Source organism: Anabrus simplex, chromosome 1 (assembly GCF_040414725.1).
Source record: "Anabrus simplex isolate iqAnaSimp1 chromosome 1, ASM4041472v1, whole genome shotgun sequence".
In the NCBI taxonomy this organism is placed as follows: domain Eukaryota; kingdom Metazoa; phylum Arthropoda; class Insecta; order Orthoptera; family Tettigoniidae; genus Anabrus; species Anabrus simplex.
In genome coordinates this window covers 1238374555-1238402379 of record NC_090265.1, presented here as the reverse complement: position 1 = coordinate 1238402379, position 27825 = coordinate 1238374555, and the positions used below count along the sequence as shown (strand labels likewise).

Here is a 27825-nt window from a genome sequence, read left to right as displayed (position 1 = left end):
ACAGGTATCTCATGCTGTCTTTCTGCATTATTGTTTCAGGCAATAGACATCATGGCTACAAGTAAATGTATTGAAGATTTACCTGATGAAATACTTATAAAAATATTTTCTTATCTTCATTTGAAAGAAATAGTTTTATCTGTGTGCCATGTCAGCAGTCGTTGGCGTGTGCTTGCTCAGGATTCAGAGCTTTGGAATAATTTACGTTATACTCCTGGTACTACTACAAGTGAAACAGAAATTATAAACATTTTAAAAGTGTCTCCGAAATTAAAAGTCTTTATTCCTGAAAATTATATGAAGTATGCTGTATTGAAGACTGTGATTCAGAATTGCAAAGATATAAGGAAATTAGAGTTGTATATGGATGATCTTAACTATAACATTGTGAGAGATTTAGTGCGCGAGTGCAAGAATTTAGAAGACTTGTCTATCGTTGAAATCGAGTGTGATAGGAAAGGATGTTTTCAACTGCTGAGCAAATGTTCAAATCTTAGAGCTCTAAGATTAACTGGAAATGTACCTGATGATAAGGTGTGTGTCTTCAAACCAATAGCTGATGGTTGCCCATCACTTCAGTATCTGGACCTTAGAAATTTGTATGATTATGCAAATGCAGACCTGAAGTATCTAATCAGTAAGAAGCAGCATCAGCTTATATCATTGTCTTTACGATGGTGCAGTGAGAGTAAAAGTTGTGTTGTCCCCATAATAGAACCATGTAAGAATTTACTGTATTTACATGTGGAAGAATATTGTGATATTATGACAGATGAAGCCTTTCAAGTTCTCAAGTCTCTGCCTAAGTTAAAACATTTGTCGCTTCCATATTTTAGGTCAATTGATGTTAAGCACATGATAGATTTGTTTGAATATGGAATGGTTTCTAATTTATCAGAGCTTGAGTTAAGTGTGTGTGAAAACTTCAATGATCAATTAGCATGCATAATTTTTAAAAACTGTCAGAAATTGAGACGGCTAGTTTTAATTTACTGTCCAAAATTAACTGATACAGGTCTTGAGACGATTGGCTGTCTTACAGACCTTCAACATCTCAACCTTTGTAGCTGTAGCCTTATATCTGATAAGGGACTTGAGTACATCACCAAGTGCCATAAATTGAAACTTCTCAATTTAAATGGGGGCTGCTTTACAGCTGAAGGTTTGAAGCCACTTTTAAATCTAGAACATTTAAAAGTCCTATCTTTGTTAGGTACACTTGATATCAAACCGTTTTTGTGTGCAATGCCTGGCCATTTGAAACGTTTGGAAGTACTGAATATTAATGGTGATACACTTGATGAATTATTTTTGAAAAAGTTTAAAAGTAAAATGCCAAAACTTTCAGTAAGAATGGTTATAGAGAATGATGAATGTTTCCAAATGGTGTATTAGGAATTCCTAGAACATTTACTTTTATTACAGTTCATTATTAGTTCAGTTCAACTTCTGCAAATTAAATACATCTTTACAGTGTTTATCAACATCACCCACTTCCCTTATTGTAGTGTTGAATCCAAGGATGAAACTATGTAGGTAAGATGCAATTGCACTTCAGGACACTTATTAGAAACTAGTGGCAGCTCATCCTTCAAATGGCTGGGGTATTATTGAAGGGAGTACTGTAGTATTCTGGCTCCATGTGATTGAATCACTTGAACAACTGTTTTATTTTGCAACCTTTTTCCTACAGTTCTAATGAAGTTTACACCTCATTCTGAAAATCAGTTATCAGAAATTTGATTTGAGCAAGATGAACTTAGGAACTTTTTTACAGTATTATTTTCTAGTGCAGAGATATCTTATCAATATTGACTGAAATGGCAACCTTGAAATTAGCCATCTGCTAGAAAACAACTGTGTAACAAAACTGTTGCTCATTTTAAAACGTAGCAAATGTAAATTAATTTGGTACTTTTTCTCATGTCTTCCTGTTTAGTGCAGTCCAGATATTCACTGTATATTTTCATATTTACAGTATGCGAGTATTTATTTTCACTGCAATATACACAGTCGAATCACATTACAGTACTAACCACCTGCTAGCATCCAGAGTTAACACAATTCGCAGCACGGACAGCAGCTAGGTGTGCTGGCAGTGACTCAGTCAGTTGCTGATAGATCTCCATGGGTATTTGAAATTGTGCTGTCTGCGGTGCGTTCCACAACTGTTGATAGTTGTATGGTGGAGGTGACAGACAGCGAATATGAATCGAGGTCGTCCCACAGATGTTCAGTTGGATTGAGATCGGGGCTGTTTGGAGACCAGAGAAGAACTTTGAAATCTTGATTGTGTTCTTCCAGCCACGTGCAGATATTTCTCGCTGTGTGACTATCATGCTGGAAGATTCCATCCTCTCAAGGAAAGACAAACCCCATGTATGTGTGGACTTGATCGCCGAGGATGGATTCATAACCAAATTGATCGAGAGAGCCTTCCACAAGGGTGATAAGACCTGGAGAATACCATGAGAACATCATCCAGGCCATAAAACTACCCCCACAGACACTTGTGTCCGTCCAGCAATGGTTGCAGGGTGTTGATTTTTCAGATGTTTCTCGCTGACATCCATCCGTTCTCTGCAGCTGAAAACTTAACTCATCGGAGAAGGCTACCTGTCACTAATCAACTGCAGTCCAGTAGTTTTTCTTAATGCATCTGTGTGAACATGGGTGCAGTCACCCTCTGTCTATTCCGGAGCCCCACTGGCAGAAGAGTTTGCTGAACTGTTGCAATAGCAACGTGTCTGGATGCCTCTAGGTTCATCTGGACAGTGAGGTGGCAGTTGGCCTTCATGCAACTCGAATATCAATGGCGCATAGAGTTCTGCAGTTTCAGCAATGGTTATTCCCAGTGGTGCCATTTGTCAACTAACGATACATGTTTACCACAGAGGTACGTGAACAGTTCACGAACATCACTGTTTCCAAAATGCTGACCAGTTTTGCTTGAAAACCGATGATCATCCCTTTTTGCAGCTCTGTTAAATAGATTCCCTTATCCATGACAGTTGGAAGTGTAATGTGTATAACCTATCTTTCGGTCGCATTATATACCTTCTTCATCTGCACACGTTATGCGGCATATGTCATGGGCTACGTGCTGCAGATGGCACTTCTAGCAGGTGGTCATAATAATGTGATTCAACTTATTATTATGATATTGTTGTAATACTGTGTGATCAACTCATTGGATTCAATTTGAACCTGTGATACTTACAGTGGTGTATTGCTCAATTAATGATGAGACAAAAGTTCAAATTTTAGAGGTGAGATCTCCAATTTCATATTGAGAAATATTCTGAGTACCATCAAGGAAATATTTATCTAGATCCTCAGAAATTCTCTATTATTAATCAAATTTTACACTAGGACAAAGATTTACATTGAGGTGTTGGCCAAATCGTGTGATTTCTGAACCAGAAAGTTGTATCTTTACCAACTGAACATCTTCTCAATTAATATTATACTGTGGAGTATTTTTTAAAATTATTTTAAACCCATATTGTTTTAACTGCAAAGGACATGGATGTCTACAATTTCCTGTGTACAGTAAAACCCCATTACTGTGGACATGGGTTGCTCGGATATATTCTGTTTCAAAATGTAAGCGTAAATTGTTGATAAAAATGTTCAGAAAGTCACCTATTTATGGTACCGGTACCTATTATTATTATTTTACATAAACGTAGATAATTTATCATTCATAGATATTGTTACTCTCATGTTTGGCAGACTTTTGTGCTACATGTATCAAACAAAAATATTACAGACCTCCGAGAGGTACTGAGAATGGAAAGTGTGTTCAGAGAATGAAGAAAATGTAACCAGTCTATTTGGAAGACACTCTTTTCATATATCCTAAATAGACCAGCAGGAGAATGTCACTCATCTCAACTATTCTGGGTCAAAAGATGTTCCAAGTACAAGTTTTGAATTGCCAGGTGATCTTTCCGCAGTTTAAGTTAGAATTTGCAGCAGTGGTACCACTGTGGTTACGTTAATGTACAAGAGAGAGTGTTATTTCATCTTGCTGTACTGATCTTCATCAAGTGAATCTTGATTAATATAAAATTAAGCAATAGTTTTATTTTCTCTCTCTTTTTTTTTTTACATAAATCGTACATCATATTATCCAATATGTTGCTCTGTTTTTTTAAATCTGTAGATTATATCATACATGTGCCTTAAAGTATTGAAATAAGACTAAAGACATTCTCCGCCACTCTTGCTTGTTCATACTCTTCTGAATTTTTGACTGTGGAGTAGAGATGGAAGTTACATGTCGTAACATGATAATGTGTCCTATTCCATCAGAGTAAGGTGTTCCAGAAATATTATGTCCCACTGGAGACCCTAATACAAAAGTAACTGTCTCAGCCAAACCGAGGAAAGGGTAGGGATTTCCTGATTGGCTAACGGATATTAGGAAGCACAGCAGCTCGCTTAAGCACGCACTCCTGCACAGGCGCCAACGATAATTTTATTACAGTTTATAGGCAGTACTCACATTCCTATTCTGTTACTTGGTGGCCAGTTACAAATATTCTTTACTTATTTGAAGTGCTTTGTATATCAACTATCACACTTTGACTGCACCCTTGCCGTCTGTCTGTCTGTCTGTCTGTCTGTCTGTCTGTCTGTCTGTCTGTCTGTCTGTCTGTCTGTCTGTCTGTCTGTCTGTCTGTCTGTCTGTTAGGTCATCAGCCAAGAGGCTGGTTGGATCCTCAAATAGCACCACCAAAAGTTACGCGGTTATAAGGAAACCGCAAAAACCAATGGCAGCACCAAAATGAGGCGTACTAGGCAAGACAAGGAGTGAGGTAGTTTGCCATTGCTTTCCTCACTGGGTCAGAAAGTGCTATTGCAGCACGACTGATCCTATAAGCAACACCTTTCATAACACTCAGATGCACTAATTGCGCTCTGAATGTCATTACTCAGCAGCTTCCATATTGTCACAGCCATGGATGAGCCGGGAATTTGGTGAAAGCTACACTTTACTCTGGCCTGTGACAAGAGATGGTTACAAAAGTACTGTATGCATCAAGAAATGGCAGCAGGCAAGCACCCTTGCCAAGCGAGATATTGTGAGGCTTGGTATGCAGTCGGCAGTTCCCAGCCTGTATTCCTGGTCTGTGTGTGCACTTCCTGTTGTAATGTAAGTGTTCTTCCTATCTGTGCTAATTTTAAATGTTCATTTGGGGTACCTATAATGAATTAACAGTGGTGATTATGATTACCACAGTCTCGTAGCCCATAACCACACATCTGGATTAGGAAGAGAAAGTGATGTTTTTCAGTATTGTAGTAAATTTGCAGCTGCATAAACCTAGATTTCATTTCATTTGTCAGTCATTAACCATTACCTCACAAGAGTGTGACAGGCTTCAGCAGCTGGCATAATTCCTGTCCTTGCTGCTAGATGGGGCTTCATTCATTCTATTCCTGACCCAGTGAAATGACTAGAAACAGGCTGTAGATTTGCATTTCAGGTAGAAAATGATGTAGTACTGTGCAGTTGGCCTCTCTCATTAACTGTAATTACACACTCATAATATTGAGGATGATTACCTAGTTGTACTTCCTCTTAAAATAAAAATCGCCACCACCACTTATAACTTAATAACTTATATTAAAGCAAATAATAGGTGTTAATTATGTTAACCTTTTGAGTGCTGTATTTCCAATATACTGTTGACCTACCTAAGTGCAGAGTTTTTTCATTTGCATGTAAGAAGTGGTTGAGAGGAAGTTGGATGAAAACCAGTGTGGTTTCAGACCACAGAGGGGCTGTCAGGGTCAGATTTTCAGTATGTGCCAGGTAGGTAATTGAAAAATGCTACGAGATGAATAGACAGTTGTGTTTGTTTTTGTAGATCTTGAGAAAGCATAGACAGGGTACCGAGGGAAAAGATGTTCGTCAAACTGGGGGACTATGGGATTAAGGGTAGATTATTAAAATCAAAGACATTTATGTTGACAATTCAGCTGTAGTGAGAATTGATGGTAAAATGAGTTCTTGGTTCAGGGTACTTACAGGCATTAGACAAGGCTGTAATCTTTCACATTTGTTGATCATAGTTTACATGGATCATCTGCTGAAAGGTATAAAGTGGCAGGGAGGTATTCAGTTAGGTGGAAATGTAGTAAGCAGTTTGGCCTATGCTGATAATTTGGTGTTAATAGCAGATTGTGCCAAAAGACTGCTTGGAACTTGAAAATAGGTGCAATGAGTATGGTATGAAAATTAACCTTTTGAAGACTAAATTGATGTCGGAGGTAAGAAATCCAAGAGAATTGAATGTCAGATTGGTGATCTGATAACAAAGCTGGAACAGGTAGGTAATTTCAAGTATTTGGGATCTGTGTTCTCTCAGGATGATAGTATAGTTAGTGAGATTGATTCAAGGTGCAGTAAAGCTAATGCAGTGAGCTCGCAGTTGCGATCAACAGTATTTAGTATGAAGAAGGTCAGGTCCCAGATGAAACTATCTTTACATAGGTCTATTTTCAGACCAATTTTGCTTTACGGGAGTGAAAGCTGGGTGGACTCAGGATATCTTATTCATAAGCTAGAAGTAACAGACATGGAAGTAGCGAGAATGATTGCTGGTACAAACAGGAGGGCACTCAGAATGAGGATATAAAGGATATGTTAGGAATGAACTCAATGGATGAAGCTGTACATATAAACCAGCTTCGGTGGAGTCATGTGAGGCGAATGGAGGATAGATTACCTAGGAGAATAATGGACTCTGTTGTTGGAGGATCACAGAAGTAGAGGGAGACCAAAGACGGCGATGGTTAGACTCGGTTTCTAATGATTTGAAGGTAAGATGTACAAAACTAAACGAGGCCACAGAACTAGTTACAAACAGAGGATTGTGGCAGCGTTTAATAAATTCACAGAGGCTTGCAGACTGATCGGTGAAAGGCATAACGGTCTATAATGAAGATGTATGTAAGAAAAAGGTAGCATTAGAAGCTGTAAATTTTGACTTGTTAGAGGGTGATAGGCTTAAAATGTCAAACATTGGGTCTTTATTCATCTAGAAAAATGAAAAGAAGACAGTTATGAATTTATTTTTAGAGATTAAAACTTAATCTTTTATACCCTTGCATAAGGTGGTTTATACAAGCTAAAGGGCCCAAAGTAAAATTATAGCCTATCCTAAAATCTGTAAACTAAGAAAGTTCACTTTTTAACAAATTTCATGACTGATTTTTAAAATCAGGAACGGCAATGTAGTGTGAAGAACTTGGCCATTGTCCTGTCATGTTTGTTTACGTTGCAAATGAACTCCAGCTGTAGATGACAGATGTCTACAAAAAGATGTGTTATTTGTTATTAACTTCGAGAAGCTGAAGGCAAAACTCTAGTACAATGTAATTTCCAAGAGGTAGCCCCCAATGGTTAATATAAAGCCCTTCCTTTTACGGTGTTGGAGTTTTTTGTTTACGTGTATTCACTGCAAAGGACTTCATGCCATAAAGATTATGAATACACCACTGTATACATTTCCTAATAGGTATAATGTTGGTATCAAATTAATGTGAAATACTTCACAGTATTAGTGTTCATGTATTATAATATAAGAATTATTGTACAGAAACTTAGTTATTGATACCTAGGCCTATAAGGTATTTTTACAAGGAAATTTTTTATAAAGTAAATTACTAGTTTTTGTTTCATTTCATGGCATTTTTTGGAAGTCCACTTATAATTGTGTATGTTCCTGTGAAAATAAGATTTAGTTAATGTGGATTTGCTCATGTGGTGTGTAAGGTAAAGGTATCAATAGTTGACCAGTTGAAGAAAATACTCCATTAACAGTTTCGACCCTTAAGTAACAACATAGAACGGTTGAAATCACTATTCAGCTCTTCTTGGTTATATTGTGAAAGAAAATTAAAACTAAGGTGTGTTACAAAATATGTAAAATTTCTTTCAAAAACCTGTGACTGCTTCAGAAGTTGACCATCGCATAAAACGAAAAAGTCTAATGCTATAACTGGTTTTTGTTTTAGTAGTTGATCATTTAACATGGGGAGTTTTAAAAGAATAATGCATGAAACTGCAACTGTTTTATTTCCTATAGGGCTGATTAGCTCAGATGGAGAGCACTGGCTTTCTGTGCTCGAGTTGGCAGGTCCGATCCCAGCTCTGTCCGATGCTATTTGAAGGTGCTTAAATAAGCCAGCCTCTTGTCGGTAGATTTAGCACTTACAAGAACGTAAGTGGAACAAAATTCCGGCACCTCTTTGTCTCTGAAAACGGTAAATGTAGTTAGTTTGGCGTAAAAGCAATAACATTATTTCCTATAACTTGTTAACTAAAACTTAATTAAAGCAGAATAAAAGTTTTCTAAAAGTCAGTTCGATTTCGTGTCAGTTCCAATCACTTGCATAATAAATGAAAAATACATTGCGATTTTTACGCACTTCAAAAGAAAACCAAACCCCATGGCGCAAGGGCCTTGGCCTACCAAGCAACCGCTGCTCAGCCCGAAGGCCTGTCGATTACGAGGTGTCGTGTGGTCAGGGACGACGAAATCCTCTCGGCCGTTATTCTTGGCTTTGTAGACCGGGGCCGCCATCTCACCGTCAGATAGCTCCTCAATTGTAATCACATAGGCTGAGTGAACCTTGAACTAGTCCTCAGGATTAGGGAAAAATCCCTGACCTGGCCGAGAATCGAACCCGGGGCCTCCGGGTAGGAGGCAGGCACGCTACCCCTACACCGCGGGGCCGGCACTTTTACGCACTTCCTTTAGATCATTTATATATGAAACTACAGCCTTCCGCCCATAAATCAACTCATTTGGCCTCTCTGTCCACTTCCGTTATTTCCGCGCACTTTTGCATTGAAGAAATCTGCAAATTTAACCGAAACATCTTGTGACACACCTCGCGGGGAACGTGAGAGGTTTTTTTTTACATCTGCTTCTTTTTCGAAAAAAATGCGCCAATTTCACGAGAAAACCATACGATAGCAGCCCAGGAGATCATTAGATACCCACCAAATTCACAAAGGTACATTTTGACGAACCCAGCCAGATGCGTGAAAAGGTTTCTTACTTTTCCGTTGCTTCCAAAAATATCAATTAACTATAAATTTTCTGGACAATCGACGCAGGGTATATTTGCATTTTTTTAAAAATACATTTTCCTGAAACATCCATCATCAATTTTTCACCTTCGTATAAAATAAAACATTCATTTTCATTTTCAACAGGCAGTCAGTTATGATTGTACATGTTTTCTCGCTGGATACTGGAATATTCACTCCACTCACGTACTGCAGAACGTGAAAGAATAAAATCGCAACTAGGCGTAACAAAATAGCTCTCTCATTTAAGAAATTCCACCCCTGGGGTTGGTTCCATTTAGCTAAGTGTAACTGCCATTTGCATTTCTTATTATAGCTTGCAAGGAAGAAAGTTAATTTTTCGCAAAACACGAGTTCATTTTAAAATACACTTGCTTAGAGATGAAATAATTTACTTGTCCCAAAGATAGAATTAATAACAGAAAGTAGAACCACCACCACCGTGTAACATCAAAAGGGTATTAGTTTTCACAGCAACTCTTACTGTAGTTCGCATGTCTGTTACTCATCATTCTGGCAAACAGGCAAACCCGTGTGTGGGATAGACCGTGAAGGCTTGACTATTAAGGTAAAGGGGTGATAAATGAAGGAGCTTGAGTGACCACCCCTCACGCCGTGCCTTGACTCGATGAGAGCTTTTCAGCTTCTGTCCGATCCATAAGTGGAAGATAAAATTGTATGAAATGAAAACTTTTCTTTCCTGTCTGATGGAAACCGGGACATTTACGCGTCCAGGACGCCGGGACACATCTCTATTTCATTACTTACAGCAGCCGTACGACTAAGAGCAATTCAGACGTGCCATATTCACTCACAAATACGTAAGTAGTCGCAGCCTTTTCTGGCCCAGTTTATAGGTTTGTTCTTAGCAAAATTCGTTATAAAATAGCAAGTGAAGACGTCACTCATCTGCTACATGCGGTAGTCTCAAATCGTGACAAGAGATTGCGTGTCGGGCTGAGTAGCTCAGGCGGTAGAGCGCTGACCTAAGTTAGAGTTGGGTTCGATTCCGGCTCAGTTCGGTGGTATTTGAAGGTGCTCAAATAAGTCAGCCTCGTGTCTGTATATATACCAGCACGTAAAATTGCCCCTGCGGAACAAAATTCCGGCACCTAGGCGTCTTCGAAATCCGTAAAAGTAGCTAGTGGGACGTAAAACAACAATTATCATTAGATATAGTGTGGCATGTCAGCTGCGTTCTTTTCAGACAAAACTTTTTTTTTCCATAATTTTTTCTGTTAAATGTCTTCTATTGATACCTTTACTCTGTTCTTGTCTGGTTCAAACTTTATAGCGATATTTGAGTGTATTGTGTGACTAATTGGGTTATTAATCTGTCTTGGCGCCTCCATTATCCTTCTCTCTTCTTTCTGTTGCTTCCTTTTCCCACCTCTGGTCTGTCATTGTGACTATGCTGTGTGTTCCTGTCCATGTTCCTACTTTACTACGTAGGAGTTAACTACAAGTATCCTTAAAACTACCAAGTCTTTTTTGGGAATGTCATTTGTACCAAATAGTATTGAGTTAAGTAATATGGCTACATTTCGAGAAGCAGCATAACCGTATATTGGCTTCTGAGTCTTTCATTGCGGCCCGTGATCCAAGTCTGTGCTAAAGCACCTGTTTTTCATGAAGAGCTACCTATCTTAAGTCACTCACAGATCTACCTAATTTTCAGCCATTTTATAAAATTCTTGTTTGCCTACATCCTTAAACTTGAGGGTACACTTTAGATGAAGGTAAGTACTTGTATATGGGAGGCAATTGATTAGATGTCGATCATGTGTTTGTGTGTTAACTTCTTCCTCATTCCCCTATTTTCTTTCTTTCGTATACTAACCACTTGACGCCAGGAAGGAGTAGCTTAATCTGAAATGCTTTGCTGTCCTTCCTATTTATATTGGCATGTCATTCATACGTATCAATCGCTGTCTTCAAAATGTAAGATGTAAAATTGTGCTAGTACGTTATATGCTATTATTACTCTTTTGTTTAATGTTTACAGGTGTGCGTTAGTGTTGTGTGTTATAATTAGTGTTACGACAGACTGAAAAGCTTTCAAGTTGTATTAAAAACTGATTTATGCTTAGCACTCCGAAGAACAGGTGCTCTTTGAAACAGAACATTTTTCAGATGGTCTATATTTTAAAAGTGCATCTTATTTCTTTCATCTGATGATGGTATGAAGACTGACGATGCCTCTCTAATTTTGTAATGACTAGGGCCCGGACTTTTTAGAAATGCATATGCGCATATGCAAATGCATATTTTGAACGTTAGTGCATATACAGACGTATTTTTCTCTTATGTGTGATCGATTGTCTAAGATTTCTGAACGAAATGAACATTTAATGAAATCTGTATGTTGCACATCACTTGGCAACATGAGAAACATTCCCTGATCAAGGAAAATGCTTTCAGTGTCGCAATAAAAGTAGGAGGATGGATAATGACGTTTTCACAATAGCAATATCTTTCTTTCTGACATTCCTTCCTCCTCCTCCTACAGTAGCCTCTCAAGGTTTGCTTATAAACAAGTGCGTGCATCTGTTAAATTGCTCTTCGTCTATTGCAGTGTTTTATCAGGGTTTTTTTTTTTTTGCTAGGGGCTTTACTTCGCACCGACACAGATAGGTCTTTTGGCGACGATGGGATAGGAAAGGCCTAGGAGTTGAAACGAAGCGTACAGCCCCAGCATTTTCCTGGTTTTACCAGATTAAACTGCAAAAATGCCTTAAAGTCTTTGCCAGAAGAATGTTCTGAGCAGTCAGTGCCGGTGTACAAGTATTGCCCAATTACGTCCGTCGACGTAGAACGATCATTTGCAGCGTATAAATTACTTCTGTCCGACAACAGATTGTCATTGACTTCTGAAAACATTGAAAAACTGTTGAAACCTGCTGCCATGCATCATTTTCTAAGGAATGAAACTTGTTTATCAATTTAACACTGAGTTAATATTAAATAATTTGTTTGGTAATTGCAATATGTTTTATTTTTAGTGAATATTTTCGTGCATATTTTTAACATTTTTAGTGCATATGTGCATGCATATTTTCGGAGTTTTTAGTGCATATGAATCCGGGTCCTAGTAATGACATACTGTACCAATAATTAAGACTGTGTGGTACTGTTCAGTATTATTCCAATTCACTAGGTTAAGATGCAATTTTGTGTCCAGTGTGAAATGGTTCACTTCTGTGATATATTGTGTAATTTGTAAGCATACATTTTGATAAATTATATTCTAAGTATTTATGGTTAATCATCTTTAATTTGTTAATTGTTGCAATTTGCTTTTGTTGGGCGGGGTGGTAGCGCGCGTCTGCTGTGGAACCACTGTCGGCTGTTAAAAATGATTTTCTTTGATTTCCCATTTTCATCTCCAGGCAAATTCTATTCATAGGCCACAACTGATTCCTTCCACTTCCTACCATTCAATTTAATCTTCATTAGCTCCGCAATTGAGGGCGTCAGGAAGGGCGTCCGGTCGTAAAACGTGCATATAAATTAATCTCACCTTATCCTCCACCCCATATCAAGAAACGGGACGAAGGAGTAGACATACATACACTTAATGCAATTTGCTTTTCTTTTGAGGCATTTGCTGTATTTCCTCCTGGAGCAATTAATCGGAAAAGGTTATCTCCACTTCAGCCACCCCGTTTCTTCGGATTCATGCAACCGCAGTTTCTAACGTAAAATCATGTTCTCTGTCATCCGATAGATTCTTTTGTAGGTACTTACTTGGCGTGAAACATAATGTATTCGTTGCTGACAAACCAATAGTAAGGAGGTAATAATGAAGGAATGCATAGAACTACAAAGGGAAACGCTCCGTGTTGATCAGAAACTGCATTGAGATTGAAATCTCTCTCTCTCTCTCTCTCTCTCTCTCTCTCTCACACACACACACACACACACACACACACATGTAACTAGCAAAGGTACCCGTGCTTCGCTACGATATTCTACATTGTATACGAATATCGAAGTAAATTACTGTACATGCAGTGAGTGAGATTTTTTAATACGCATGCCACTTAGCGTTATCCAGAAACCGCACGTGGAGGTTCTCATACGTTGTTTCTAATGTACAATGCGAGTTGCGGAGTTGTGATAATGGCAGGCGCACTTGCCTACTGCCATTCACAATGGAGTAAGAAAGCTTTCATTATAATTGGAGGTTCCATTACCTACTGCGCGGTCACAATTGGGAGTTTTCGTTACAATGGCAGGCGCCCTTTCCTGCTTCCAGACATATTACAGTTGAGGAGTTTTTATTATAAAATCAGGCACCTTCCCTACTACCAGTCAAGATTGAGTTGTGTGGTTATCATTATAAGGACAGGCCCCTGTTCTTAATGACAGTCACACCGAGTTGGTGAGTTTCCTTTATAATAGCAAGAACACTATGCCTAATACCAGTCACATTTTAGATGGGTAAATTTGTTTATAATGGAGGGCGCACTTGCCTACTCCAAACACAATCGGTTAGGAGAGTTTTGAACAAAATTGCATGCTCCCTTGACTTCTGGCAGTCAAATCTCATTCCTACTGCCAGTCAAAGTCCATGGGGGGGGGGGGGGAGTAATGATTACATAGCAGACGCCCTCCTGCTGAGAATCACTATCGATGTAAAATATTAATTATAATGGCAAACATACACTTTCTACATCGCTAAAAATCGACTTCAATGAATATATAGATCGACATACGAAGTATATGCATGTTTACAGTATTGCAAACCTTCATTTACAGATGAATTGCTGTTAAACGATACATCATATCGGCAAACGGATTGTACTATAAGACGCCGCATTTAGCGGTCTAAGTGGCTGGTCTTAAGCTATTTTCTCCTGTCTCGTATAATTATGGGTGAAATTGGGTTAGAACCATTGAATAGGTAGAAATTTGGGTAAGGTTTTCTCACAGTGCATTTCTTTTGGGTACTAATATGACAGCTACAAACATAGAATTTGGTTCACGTATGGGCCATGCTTGTGTAGAATTAGATGATTCTACCGTTCGTATGAGTGATTCGAACTACGAATTATACGTGCACAAAGAGCAAAATGTGGGTATTATCCAAATTGAACTGAGATTGTGTCATCCGTTTTGTGATACGACTTACGGTTTAGTTGCGAAATACCTCGCAACGAACGTCTGCACCGTCATTAAAATTGCCTCAATATTCCGATATTTTTCGGGGATGAAAATGAAATATTTAAAAATCTTGGAAGCTTTCCGTCGATTAAGGGTTAAGACATATAACTTCCCCAAACTTCAATTTTCTAGTTCGTCTGGCAGATTGTGAATCAATCGTGATTTTGAGAGGCGGGGGGGGGGGGGTTAAAATGACGACTGTCAGGAAACTATAGCTAACAAATATGTCATTATTACACTTGAAACAGATATTTGTACGAAAATTTAACCAAAAAAGGTCAATGTACAGACACGCGGTCGTTACGAATTTATTTATATAGATAAGGAGTCTGCTATAGAGTACGTAATAATCCTCGTATCGAAATGATGCATATGAGAAAAAAGGTTTAGAAATTGATCTCCATTAAAGCGGGTACATTTTCAGTAAGTTCGGTTGTGTATATTTCATGGGAGTGCAAAATCACGGTTTCGGTTTCGTATAAACCCGCAGTCAATTCAGGGATTTAGAAACAATGGTCCAAAAACCTATCCAAAGACAGGTGGATTCTAAATATGAAGTTTGGTAGAAATATATCCAGTAGTTTTCAAGTTACAGACAAACAGACACCAAAGCTAAAAATTATGCGGATGGTCATTATTACAACTGAAACGGATAACTACGGAAATTTCGCCAAAATAACCAATGTACAGACACGCGGTCGTTACGATTTTATTTATATAGATAACTTGTCCTGACTGACTGACTCATCATCACTAAGCCAAAACTACTGGACGTAAGGAAATGAAATTTTGGGGATACATTTATATTAGAGTCTAGGTGCTCGCTAAGGGAGGATTTTGGATATTCCGTTGCTGAGGGTGTGAAAAGGGGTGAGGGGTGAATTGTTTAAATGACTATATATCTCAAAGACTTAAAAGTTTACAGACGTAAAAATGTGTATTTGAAATCTACTTTAAAAATTAAGAAACACGTATTTTTTGCTTTTGGAAAATCCCATTAAGGGGGGGGGATTAGAACGTAAAAAAGGGTTGAACATCTTTCTGAGGATCCTTACATCCCAAAAACTGAAAATGCTACAGACATGAAAATTGGTATGTTTCTAAAAACTCCAAATAGTAAGGGGTGAACAGGAGTGATAAAGGGGGAGAATTAAAAAAAAAACTATATCTACAGTATACCTCAAGAACGTAACATGTTACAGACGTGAAAATTGGTATTTGGAATCTCACTAAAAGTAAACAAAACATAGAAAATCTGTTTTCGTTAAATCCACTTAAGGGGAACTGAAAAAGGGGGTGAATTCTTAAAATGAGCATATCTACAGAACATCTCAAAAACGTAAGATGGTACAGAAATGAAAATTGGTATATTTTATCTCGTTTGAAACTAAAGCAACATGCATTTTTTGTTTTTGGGAAAAACACGTAAGTGGGTGTAAAAAGGGGGTTGATTTTTTTTATTAGGATAGTGATCTTATTTGTTACAAACGTAAATTTTGGTATGAAGAGTCTCCTTTAAAAATAAAGAAATGGAAGAATTGAAAAATGAGTTGAATCATTTTTATGAGGATACATCTAAAAATATTAAAGATGTTACAGACGTAAAATTTGACATTTGGAATCTCCTTTAAAAATAAACACGTATTTTTGGTGGAAAATCAGTTGGGGGAGGGGAGATTTGAATTCTTTTTATGAGGATTCATATAACTTATCTCAAAAACTGAAGATATTACAGTCGTGGTAATTCGTATTTGGAGCACGCGTTTTTTGTTTTCGGAAAATTTTACTTAAGGGTGGAGAAGGAATTGATGAAAAAATAGTTGATTTATTAGAATGCGGATACTTATCTAAAAAAACTAAAGCTGTTACAGACGTGAACATTGGCATTTGGAATAATGTTCAACCCCTTTTTCACCTTGTTTTACCCCCTTAATAGATTTTTCCAAAAACAAAAAAATACGTGTTTATTTTTGAAGTAGATTTCAAATACACAGTTTTACGTCTGCAAACTTTTAAGTTTTTGAGATATATTAATAATTTAGACTCGGACCATTACATGTCGAAGATAAAGAACAAAATCATCCCCAGAAGGAGGGAGAAGGTCCTTAAACACACAGGTAAACGATATGACCCGGAGAAAATCTTACATTCAAAAGAATACCATCTTGCGACAAAAGATATACACAAACAAGATAGGGATCAAATGAAACGGAACTTGTTATCAAAAGCCGAATAATTGTCCCCTATAACAAAAGTCAAAAAACATGCTTGGTGGTCGGAAGAATATTATAAGCCTATCTATTGAAACGAAGGAAGCATGGCACAAATGGCAGTCGCAACGAACGAAAAGCAATAGACAAAAATTCTTGAATATCAGAAAGATGGTCAATAAAAATACCAAACATAAATCAACAAGACAAGCAGTCTCTACAAATCTTTAAACAGAGAACAACGAAGTACAAGTCACCGACTCTACAGTTACGGGATAAGAACGACAATATAGCATATAACAACACTGATAACTGCAGGATACTAACCGACTGCCTTGAAAATCTGAACTGTGAAACGCCAGTCGGAAAAATGGCATTTAACGTCCCAACAAATACCAATTCCGACTCACAGCCGCCAACCTTCGTGGAACTAGAAAAGATCATTTCGAGCCTTAAAAACAACAAAGCATCGGGAGAAAGTCCAATCACAGCCGAACTTTGGAAGAATGCCAACAAGAAAGCAGTAGAATCCCTACAAGAAGTTTTTGACGAAATCTGTGTCAAAGAAAGGATTGCAGAAGAACGGAAGATGGCCCTTACCCACCCAATCCACAAGAAGGGGGATAAAATGAACCGCAACAACTATAAAGGCATATCACTTCTGGATATTACGTATAAGATATTCTCAAAGGCCGTACTTAATATAGAACAGAACCATAGTTAGATCATCAGTTAGGAGAATATCAAGCGGGATTCAGAAAGGGGAGATCCTGTCCAGAACAAATCTTGAACCTTAAAAATCTCATAGCATAGCAGAAATCTAGGATAAAAACATATGTCATCACCTTTATTGACTTCCGGGAAAATCTCCTTTCCGAACTCAAAGAATTCGGTCTAGACAACAAAACAACAAACCTCATTACGGAAGTTCCCACTAATACATTTTCCAAAGTCAAATTCATGGAAGAATTGACGGACTGTCCCCCATACTGTTCAATTGTGCCTTGGAGAAGGTAGTCAGGGAATGGGATAAGACAACCAGTGGTGGCATTCGATTGGGATCGATGAACAAGGGTATCAAGATCAAATGTTTAGCTTTCGCAGAAAACATGGCCTTACTTACTGAGACGTGGGAGGAAGCCAAGGAATAGTCCATCGAACTGCTGAAGCAAGCAGAGAAAATAGGTCTCAAAATCGCCTTTGGAAAAACCAAAATTATAACCAACATTAAGAATCCTCCAAAACATTTCAAGGTGGGGGAACAAAACATAGAGATCTTCAGGGATGAAAAGAATTGAAACTGAAGATGTCAAAGACGTGAAATCCTGTATTTAGAATATCCTTTAAAAAAAGAAACACATTTTTCTTTCGGAAAATCCAGTTAAGGGAGTTAAAAGAATTGAAAAAGCGGGCGAATTTCTAAAATGAATGTCGGTATATCTACAGTTTATGTCAAATAATTAACATGTTACATGTCGCCTTGGTGAATGGATCAGCTGGAATGGTCTTGAGAAGAAAGCAACGGAATCTCGACGAATCAAAAGAGAAACAGCCTTCCAGCTTACGAAAGACACCTATAAAAAATCCGTCTCCTGGAATTCAAGATCAGACATAATACAGTAGTCAAGCCTGAAGCCCTTTATGCTGCAGAAACACTGTCTATAACTACATATGGTCCAATGGAAAAGTTGGAGATCAAGGAAAGGAAAATACTACGAAAAATTCTAGGTCCAAATTCCATAATAACGAACTTTCACACATCAGCAATGAAACCATGTATAGGAAAACAGAAAGGATTTCCGACACAATAAGGAAAACGAGGATTGACTTCTATGACCACTTTCTAAGAATGGACCCGAGAAGGAAAACTAAAATAATCTTCGACTAGATCCGCAATAAGGAAACCAAGCCGAACTGGTTTAAGGAGACTGAGAAGGACCTACGAGAGTTCCAAATTACACAAGAGAGGCATGTAGATGAATGCGCGAGAAAATAACCAAAGATAAAATAAAGAGGTTCTAGGACGGAGTGAAGCCCAAACGACTATACAGAATTTATGAAAAAGAGGGGAAGACAAGATCTGAAAGGATGAAAAAGTACTGGGGGCACAGGAAAACACGACTCACTAACCATTGATTGATCTATCATCCCCCAAAGTGGGTGAAATGGACAAGAATAAAGAAACGCGTATTTTTATCTTCAGAAAACATACTTAAAGGAAGGGGGGGGGGGGGGGGAGTGGAAATCACTAAAGGAGGGGCTGAATTCTTTTTATGAGGATACTTATATCTCAGAAACTGAAGATGTTACAGGCGTGAATGTTAGTATTTTGAATCTCCTTTAAAAATAATGAAACGCATATTTGTTTTCGGAAAGTGCGCTTAAGGGAAAGGGGTGGAAAGAACTGAAGAAGTTGAATTCTTTTTATGAGATACTTATATCTCAAAAACTGAAGATGTTACAGACGTGAAATCCTGTATTTGGAATCTCCTTTAAAAAGAAAGAAAAACGCAGTTTTCTTTCGGAAAATCTACTCAAGGGAATGAAAAGAATTGGAAAAGCGGGCGAATTTTTAAGGTGAGTACCGGTATATCTACAGTTTATATCAAATACTTAACATGTCACAGACGTGAAAAGTCCTTAAAAATACAGAACATGTATTTTGGTTTGTTTTCGGAAAAGGCACTTAACGGGGTTGAAAAGAAGTGAAAAATGTTGAATTATTTTTATGAGGATACTTACCGGTATATCTCAAAAACTGGAGATGTTACAAACGTGGAAATAGGTATTTGGAATCTCCTTTAAAAATAAAGAAACTTGTTTTCGACTTGAGAAAAGTCTGTTTCTCACATGTACAGTTCTATGTCACATGGTCATCTTAACCCCAAAAGGCAACACCACAAGCGTGGTTTACAGAGAGTTTCTGGGGGTAAATGAAACTCAATTTTTCGGTGAGTTTTTATACTTTAGGGATTTTCAGATACTGCCTTAGTGCTGAACGATTACGTTTAACAAATCTATATATATAAAATAAGAGTTTTGTCTGTACATTGCTCAGAATTTGAAAAGAATAGTATTTCTATATCGGTCATGTCCACAGTAACAAGAAAATCCTTTTTTTTTACTTTTCCGTAATTTCTGTATGTATGTATGTATGTATGTACACGCATCACGAGAAAACGGCTGAAGAGAATTTTATGAAAATCGGAATGTAAAGTCGGGTGATGAACCGCTACAATCTAGGCTATAAATTATTTTAATCACGCCGAGTGAAATGGTAGTTTAGGGGAAGGCCTGAAATTTAATTCTCAAATATTTATGTTATTAGTGGTCGTGTCTTAATCAAAATCGCTAGAAAAAGATGGGAAATAAGTCGCTACAATATAGGCTATACACACTGAGCAAAATGGTAGTTTAGGGGAAGGCCTAAAATTTAATTGTCAAATATTTATTTTATTAGTGGTTGTATCTTCACGAAAATTGGTATGCAAAGTCGGGGAATAGGTCGCTATAATCTAGGCTATCAATAATGCTATTCACACCGAATGAAATGGTAGTTTTGGGGAAGGCCTGAAATGTAATCTATATATATAAAATAAGAGTTTTGTCTGTACATTGCTCAGAATCTGAAAATAATGGTATTTCTGTATCGGTCACGTCCATAGTAACAAGAAAATGCACTTTTTACTTTTCCGTAATTTCTGTCTGTCTGTATGTACACGCATCACGAGAAAACGGTTAAAGAGAATTTAATGAAAATCGGTATGTGGAGTCGGGGGATGAGCCTCTACAATCTAGGCTATAAATCATTTTACTCATGCTGAGCGAAATGGTAGTTTAGGGGAAGGCCTAAAATTTAATTCTCAAATATTGTTGTTATTAGTAGTCCTATCTTGATGAAAATCGGTATGCAAAGTCAGAAAATAAGTCGCTATAGTCTAGGCTGTAAATTATTTTATTCACGCTAAGTGAAATGGTAGTTTAGGGGAAGGCCTAAAATGTAATTCTCAAATATTTCTTATTAGAGGTGTAATCGATGAATGCTATATAACTAAGGTTATATAGTATTAAATTTCCTATTATTCATGTCTTATACATTGTTACCGTACTGGCTATGATCACAAAGATATTCATGAACTTGGATTTTTGTTACTAAGCCCATATCAGCGCCGAGTTACGAGAAAATGGGTAAACAGTATTTAATGAAAATAAGAAACTAGAGTCGGAGAATAAGAAACTACAGTTTACGGCATAAAATATTTCACAAATCACAGAGTCGAAAGAAAACTAAATGTGAAGGCCTACAATATAGAAAGATCATAACATTGATCAATAATAACATTACATTGATCATTGTTTGTCGTGCTGTGCTTTGTGTCTTCTGTTGCCCCTCATGTCCGGTAGATAGGGTTACTGCTGCGTACAGAGTATTTTTTTATTTGATTTACGTCGCACCGACATAGATAGGTTTTATGGCGACGATGGGATATGAAAGGGCTAGGAGTGCCTTAGGCCTTAATTAAGGTACAGACCCAGCATTTGACTGGTGTGAAAGTGGGAAACCACGGAATACCATCTTCAGCGCTGCCGACAATGGGGTTCGAATCCACTATCTCTCGGATGCAAGCTCACAGCTGCGCACCGCTAACCACACGGTCAACTCGCCCAGTCGTACAGAGTGTAACAGCCTGCCTGAATATTGACGGGAAGTAGCTGGGGAGTTAGGTAACTTTCTTCTTTAGCATGCCATTCCCCTGGTTTATACATTTTCTGATACTACTGGTACGTAATACACTGGATCATCATAGCATTCGGGCTATTCAATCCCTACTCTGAGGCACTGATTAGAATGAACAGTGTGCATATTTAGCGGAATAATGGCAGATGAGTGTTCATGGCAATCTGCGGCCTGGTCGTCCCAGCTCTGGAAGTTTGGACTATTAGATTGGCACCGCAATCTAACCGCAGCACGGTTCGTTAAAAGTGATAAAACGTGCGGCTTTCCATTTGATCGAGTATTTTATATGATAGCATTGCTTTTAATCGCTACATTCATACTTACGTTTTTGTAATGACCTATGGAATTTCAGTTAGGAAAACCACAAAGTCAGTCTTTCTGAGAATCCCGTAGCGAAGCACGGGTACATCAGCTAGTTAAGATATAAGAACAGCTGCAATCGACTTCTCCGTGTCCAAAGTTGAGTCGTGTCTTTGGAGGTTCAAACCTCGTGCTAGTAAATATATTTACGCATTTATTTTAATCCTAAATGACCCACAATAACTAAGACCGATAGTAATTATGATAACATTCGACGTACACAATTTACTGCAATGCAATATGCGCAGTACAGACGCCTGACTGATGTACAGATCATACGGTATGTCTCAGCTGTTACGAGTGGTTCTGAATTGCATTATGCACAGCTTCCTTGCCATCAGACGTCACCTGAACATCCCGAACAGGCCCATTCCAAAGGACATCGTTTCTCGCAGCTGCCTTTCAACCCTTCGAAACGTATCCGAAGCCTGTATTCTTCTTGCAGTAAATCGTCCTTTGTACAAGCACCGTACTTCGCATGCATTACGTCTTGTTTCATGTACTCATCACCTTACACATTGTGATTGCCTGAACAAGAACTATGTATGACTCGAATGTATAGTCACGCCCTTTCCCATCCTTGCGGCGCCGAAAACTTTCGATGTGTAAGTGTGACTAAACCACTAGTAGAAGTAAAATGCAGTGAATAAACAGATTTGCCTTGCTGCAACGACCACAGCGTATTGGATTATACCGCTCTTTAGTCCCGATGTGTGTAATCATTCTCAATGAAAAAAGTATGCACCTATATTACTTGATTGAATGTCCTCCTTTGTAGCATAACGGTTAGCACTATTAGCTGAGTCCTAGATGCACGGGTTCGATTCCCGGCACTGCCAGAAATTTAAGAATGGCAGGAGGGCTGGTATGTAGTTAAAAGGGTACATGTAGCTGACCGTCAAAGGGGGTGTGCCTGAAAATAACTGCACCACCTCGGGAAGAGGACAAGAGTTTACTTACTTGATTGCATGGCTCTAGCATAATGATGATTATGTTATACACAATGCGTTTGTCCGTAGTCGATATTTATATCTACTTCATTTTAAGGCGTCTGAGTGTTACGAGAAGCCACCACTCGTAGGGTCAGTCATGCTGCAGTTGTACTTTCTGGTCCAATGGGAAAGTAATGGCAAGCCACATCACTCCTCATTTTAGCGCCGCTATCGGTTTTTGTGGTTTTCCTATAACTGCATAACCTTTGATGGTGCTATTTGAGGATCCAGTCAGCCATTGAGCTGTTGACTTAATACACACGAGGATATCTGAGACTTCAGGAATCTTCATAAAGGATGCCTGCTCGAGTACAATACGAAAATGAAATCATGAGTATTTGAATCTTCACTGCTCCAAGATGCCAGGTCTTGGATAATTCCACTATTGCATAATTCAACTCGGTTATTAGAAGCGAGCGGGTTTACTCGTTATAACTCAGTACCTATTCACTGGGAGTCCGAAGTTATCACATCGAAAAATTGTGTATAGATACAGCCTATGCAGGTTGTAAGTTTTCGAAATCCCTGACAGTAATTACATTGTATAAGCAATCACGCCTGCTATATACCTTTTACGTACCATAATTCGAAACATTATTTCAAAAAAGAAACACTTTTCTATCAATGTCAATGTGACGAGACTGTACAAAATGGTGAATTGGCGTCAGAGGTGGATCCAGGGAGCATTTTGGGGAGAGGGGGGGCTTCGACAGTCAGTCCTAGTGGGTACGAAAATATGCCAGGAGGAGTAAATCAACTAATTAGTCAATCATTGCACTTTATTTAACCCTAGTGACACATTTCAAGTAAAATTACAATTGAAAGGCCTCAACCACCAGGTGGCGGCATATTAAGCTGACGCAGTCTGCGTATAAATTTCGGCGCTCCGTTTTACTCTGCCATATCACACTACTTCCTCGGTGTAAGTTGTGACTTCCATACTCAACCCGGTACTTCACTAGGTTAGTGTTAGAGCGTCCGCTACTAAGGATGATCCTTAGGTCGCGGATTCAAAACCAGCAGAGGTCGTCGATTTCTCATCTTATTCCTAGTATTCTTCCCATCCTATGTGGGGTTTGCCTTCTTGCATTTCACCTGCTCTCCAGTGTCCGCAGGACGAACACTAGCAGGTCTCATATCCTCCCTCAGACGGTCCATCTAACGCTTTTCAGGTTGGTCTCGAGGCCGTTGCTCATCTGGGCTGAGTAAGTGGTCGCTTCGCGAAGATTCTGCGTCAGTTGTTAGTTGTGGCTACCTAAACTGAAGTCCCGTCCCTGGGAGCGCACCCCTATTTTAGAAGATCTGGGTATGCGTGTAATGTGTACAATACTTCTCGGGACGGGACATCAGCTGAGGAGATAGGCAGCCACGAGAGGAGGATATTCTTCTCCGTTGCTTCCTTTATTAACTTTACATACATAGACAAAAGATACAAATGTACATGAAGCATGTACATGGACATGAAGGGTCCACAAAGCGACGGAGCTGTCTGTGAAGATGTGGAGGTGGCTGAACACTGGTGGAAGATCGGTGATGGTCCATAAAGCAGCCATCACGGTGGCGATGGTTTCAGCTGCATGGATAGGCGCTGATGTTCCGTAGGCCTGTGCCCATCCTTGATGAAAACTGGGTGCAATGGCAGAGATCGACCTTGGGGTTGCATACGAGAGGACGTCCATGAACGGACCTGCTACGGTGAGGCGTCGGGAGGGGGGGGGCGTGAGCTATGGCGTCAATAGCTTCCAAATCCAGTACACTTCGCCCGATATGGCATGTTTGGGCAAGAACCTGGCCCACCCCATGACGTAGATGACCCAGCTCAAGTAGCCCGCAATTTGCTGCCTTTCTTCTTCCGTGGCGGCGGAGACCATAGGGATGAGCTGCAGGATACACTGCTGAGTAGCATAGTGCAGGGAGAGTTCCTGAGCAGGTATGTCGATGGTTACGCCCAAGTACGTTAGGATGTCCACTTGTCGGCTGGGGAGGCTTGTCATGCACCTCCGAGGAGATGATTAATGAATAAATAGAGCGTCACTAGAATGAAATGGGGACATCGGAGATCTCGTTAAGCCTGTCTGACCTCTGCTTTATCCAGCACAAATTTTACATGCAGTCATGAGGTTAAAACCCAGGACCAGCGTTCAAGGCCCGTGTGTAACACGGCGCGAAAGAGCCACCAGAATGTGATGAAAATAAATAGTGAAATTTGAAAAATCAAATCACACCTTATGTTTAAATTAATTAACATTTTACAGCATTCATAGTAGGCCTATTTTGATCGTCTTCAGCAACATTAAGCGGAATTTCTATTATTAGTCTTAAAATTTAAAGCTGTAGAACCATAATACGAATTTCCTTCCAATATGAAAATATACGAAAATTTTTCGGATTCTTTCAAAATGTTTACAAAAGTTTTGACAGCACTCGTAAAACTTTTGGATTTACAAAAAACACACGCACACATATTTGAATTTTAATCTATATTCAGCACTGAATGTTGGACTGTATTAGCAATTTAGCGTCTCAAGCATAAGAAAAAATCATAATGGAAACAAATAATAAAAACAGGCGAGCTTGTAGTTTACGTGATTCTAAATCTTGTGAACATAAGTCGCGGTGGAATCCGAACCATGGAGACACGATTCTCTGTTTCGAGAAATGTTGGGTTCGAGTTCCACCATCGGCACCCCTAAAATGGTTTTCCGTGATTTCATATTTTCCCACCATGTACCTTAATTAAGGGCTAGGTCACCGGCCCTCTCCTTTCTCACTGACGACGAAAACTGCATTTACGTTAAACACGTAACAAAAATAATCTCGCATGCTCTGCACTCCCGTGAAACTGATATTAGGCTATATAATAATTAGAGCTAGCACATTTAAGATGTACATATGAATTACAAACTATATACCAATACCATTACATATTAGGACACAAATTTACACATGTATTCAAAAGGCTGTCTAAGAAAAAACCCAAAAAACAATGTTATTAAATGCGCTCGTCCGGAAACTGTTAATAATTTATCAATGAAGCTGCACCTTCGCTCACTAAGTACTTGTACGTCGGAAGAGGAACGTTCCACGTCAGCAGACGTGGTATAAATATTAGTGATGGGCAGTCTGAGACGGGGTCTCGAGATTTCTCGAGACTAGTGCAGGCACTGTTTCTCAGGGAAGAGATAGTGAGTTTGAGGGAGATAATTAGACTTGTAATGGAGGACAGGAATGAAAATAGGTCTATCTCAATCAAGGTATAGGATTACAGAATACGGTAGGATTCTTAAGGCAGGGCCGAGAGTTTTTGTTGATTGGCCCTGAAAAGAGCTGGTATTAGATGTTATTTCTTTGTCCAGGAGATCTCTAGAGATAGTCTGGTCGCCAAGTGCTGACGTTCAGTTCAGTAATGGAAATTTAATTCCATCTACCTTAGCAGGGGCATCACAGGCAGGAATCAGCATTGTCCTTATAGTGTGACGAGTAGCGTGTCGTAGGCATACAGTTAACGTGTCGTAGGCATACAGGTAAACGGAGCTTGATGTCTGTGCCGAGTATGCGAGTGATCAACCACGGACCTTATCCATTCCGTAAATCGTGTCAACAAGTGACTAGGGCGTTCATTTCCTCCATTGCTACAGAGGTCTATTTTGACGCAGTGTAACAGTTATGAAGGGTACGCATTCTGGCATTGTATGCAGCGATAAATACACGATAAGTACATAAACTGACGGCCACTGCAGTGGGAACTGAGGAAGATGAGGGAAGAGATAGTGAGTTTGAGGGAGATAATTAGACTTGTAATGGAGGACAGGAATGAAAATAGGTCTATCTCAATCAAGGTATAGGATTACAGAATACGGTAGGTAGGGAAAGGAAGGAGAGAAATATTGTGCAAGACAGGTGGGCTAATTTATGGTCAAGGAAAACGAGGGCAAGGGTTTTCCTCAGGCAGTGGGCCCAGGAGAAGTATAAATGAGGAATGTATGAGTCACTGCAGGTAGATCGGCAGAGGGAAGATGGAGTTCCGGGAAGTATTACAGAGGGGCTGGACAGGAGAAAAGGGATATGTAGAGTAGAGGATAGGAAGAGGGAAATGGAACAGGGTAGTGCACCCTACGGGTCAGGGTGACCACAGTATTTTCCCAACTAGTCAGTTACATATCTCAGGGTATTCATGCCTCCAGAAAAATGGTTAATTTTTCTATGTTTTGGTTTAACGTGTGTTCAAAGAGAAAGTAACGGTATCATACGCGGTTCAGAATTACGTAATTCAACGCTCAGTAATGGATTTTGCGAACATAAACTTCAGTCAACCTTTCGAAAAACATATCCGCATAACGAGAACATTACTCACTAAGTACAACTACTGACTACCATTATAAATGAAAACTCATTCCATTATATAAAAATTAATCAAGAAACACATTTATTAAACTATCAAGATTCGCGAAAGAAATGGTTAATGTCAAATATTGCTCATAATCTTCCAATTATCAACCTGATAAATAAATATTTTAATTACTGAATCAAATATTCTAGGTCAGCGCTGCCTTACTCCTAAACTAAGTTTACATATCTTAACATTCTGGGTCGCGTATTCCTGAAATGAATTGTTGCTTTGTTTCATCTTCCTATTAAAATTTACATCTGGTCACTTAAGTATATATTACATCAAAGTCTTCAGACCACGGTCAAAATTCGGTATATCAATAAGTTATTCCATCACTCACGGTGTTAATTATACACCCTCATTAAAAATACAACCATAACATTGTTCAAGTTATCGCGGAAATGAACTGAATTTGAATAAAGTGTCCTGAATACAAATATCAGTGACCTAAGTTACATTGAAAATTATCTGAGTTCGTTGGTGCAGACTACAGTGAAGAAAATGAAATATTGAATGACGCACTAAGTTTCTCGGTCCGATTGCCATTTAAATTGCGGCTCCTAACTAAATATTCGCTCTAATAATATTTCAGATTAACAAAACATCGATGATATCCTACGTAAATCTCAAATAATTTCCCTACTCTAGCTAGATAATTTCTTATGTAACGTATTCCAGTTCAGTATACATATAGCCAATAAGCATTTTTCATATATAGATGTGCAAATGCCTACATAAAGATATTTCAACACTACATTATCATACTAGTTGCATACAAGTTTGATCTTCCACGCAATTACCATTCATTCAGAATATGATACAATCATGTATTCATTTACCCATCACCGGTTGTTATG

The 27825-nt window shown here is 38.7% G+C and overlaps 2 protein-coding genes across 4 annotated transcripts in view; both read left to right on the top strand.

Moving 5' to 3' along the window:
* The window catches only part of LOC136858230 (F-box/LRR-repeat protein 2), a 64484-nt gene extending 52694 nt beyond the window's left edge, over positions 1-11790 (top strand). For both annotated transcript variants that reach the window (XM_067137618.2, XM_067137619.2), the window contains exon 2: positions 40-11790. In XM_067137618.2, coding sequence (XP_066993719.1) covers positions 40-1395 — 1356 coding nt within the window. In that variant the 3' untranslated portion in view covers positions 1396-11790. The remainder of the gene's footprint in view (positions 1-39) is intronic.
* LOC136858229 (urea transporter 1) overlaps positions 1-27825 on the top strand; it is a 340258-nt gene that overhangs the window by 28772 nt on the left and 283661 nt on the right. The window lies entirely within an intron of this gene.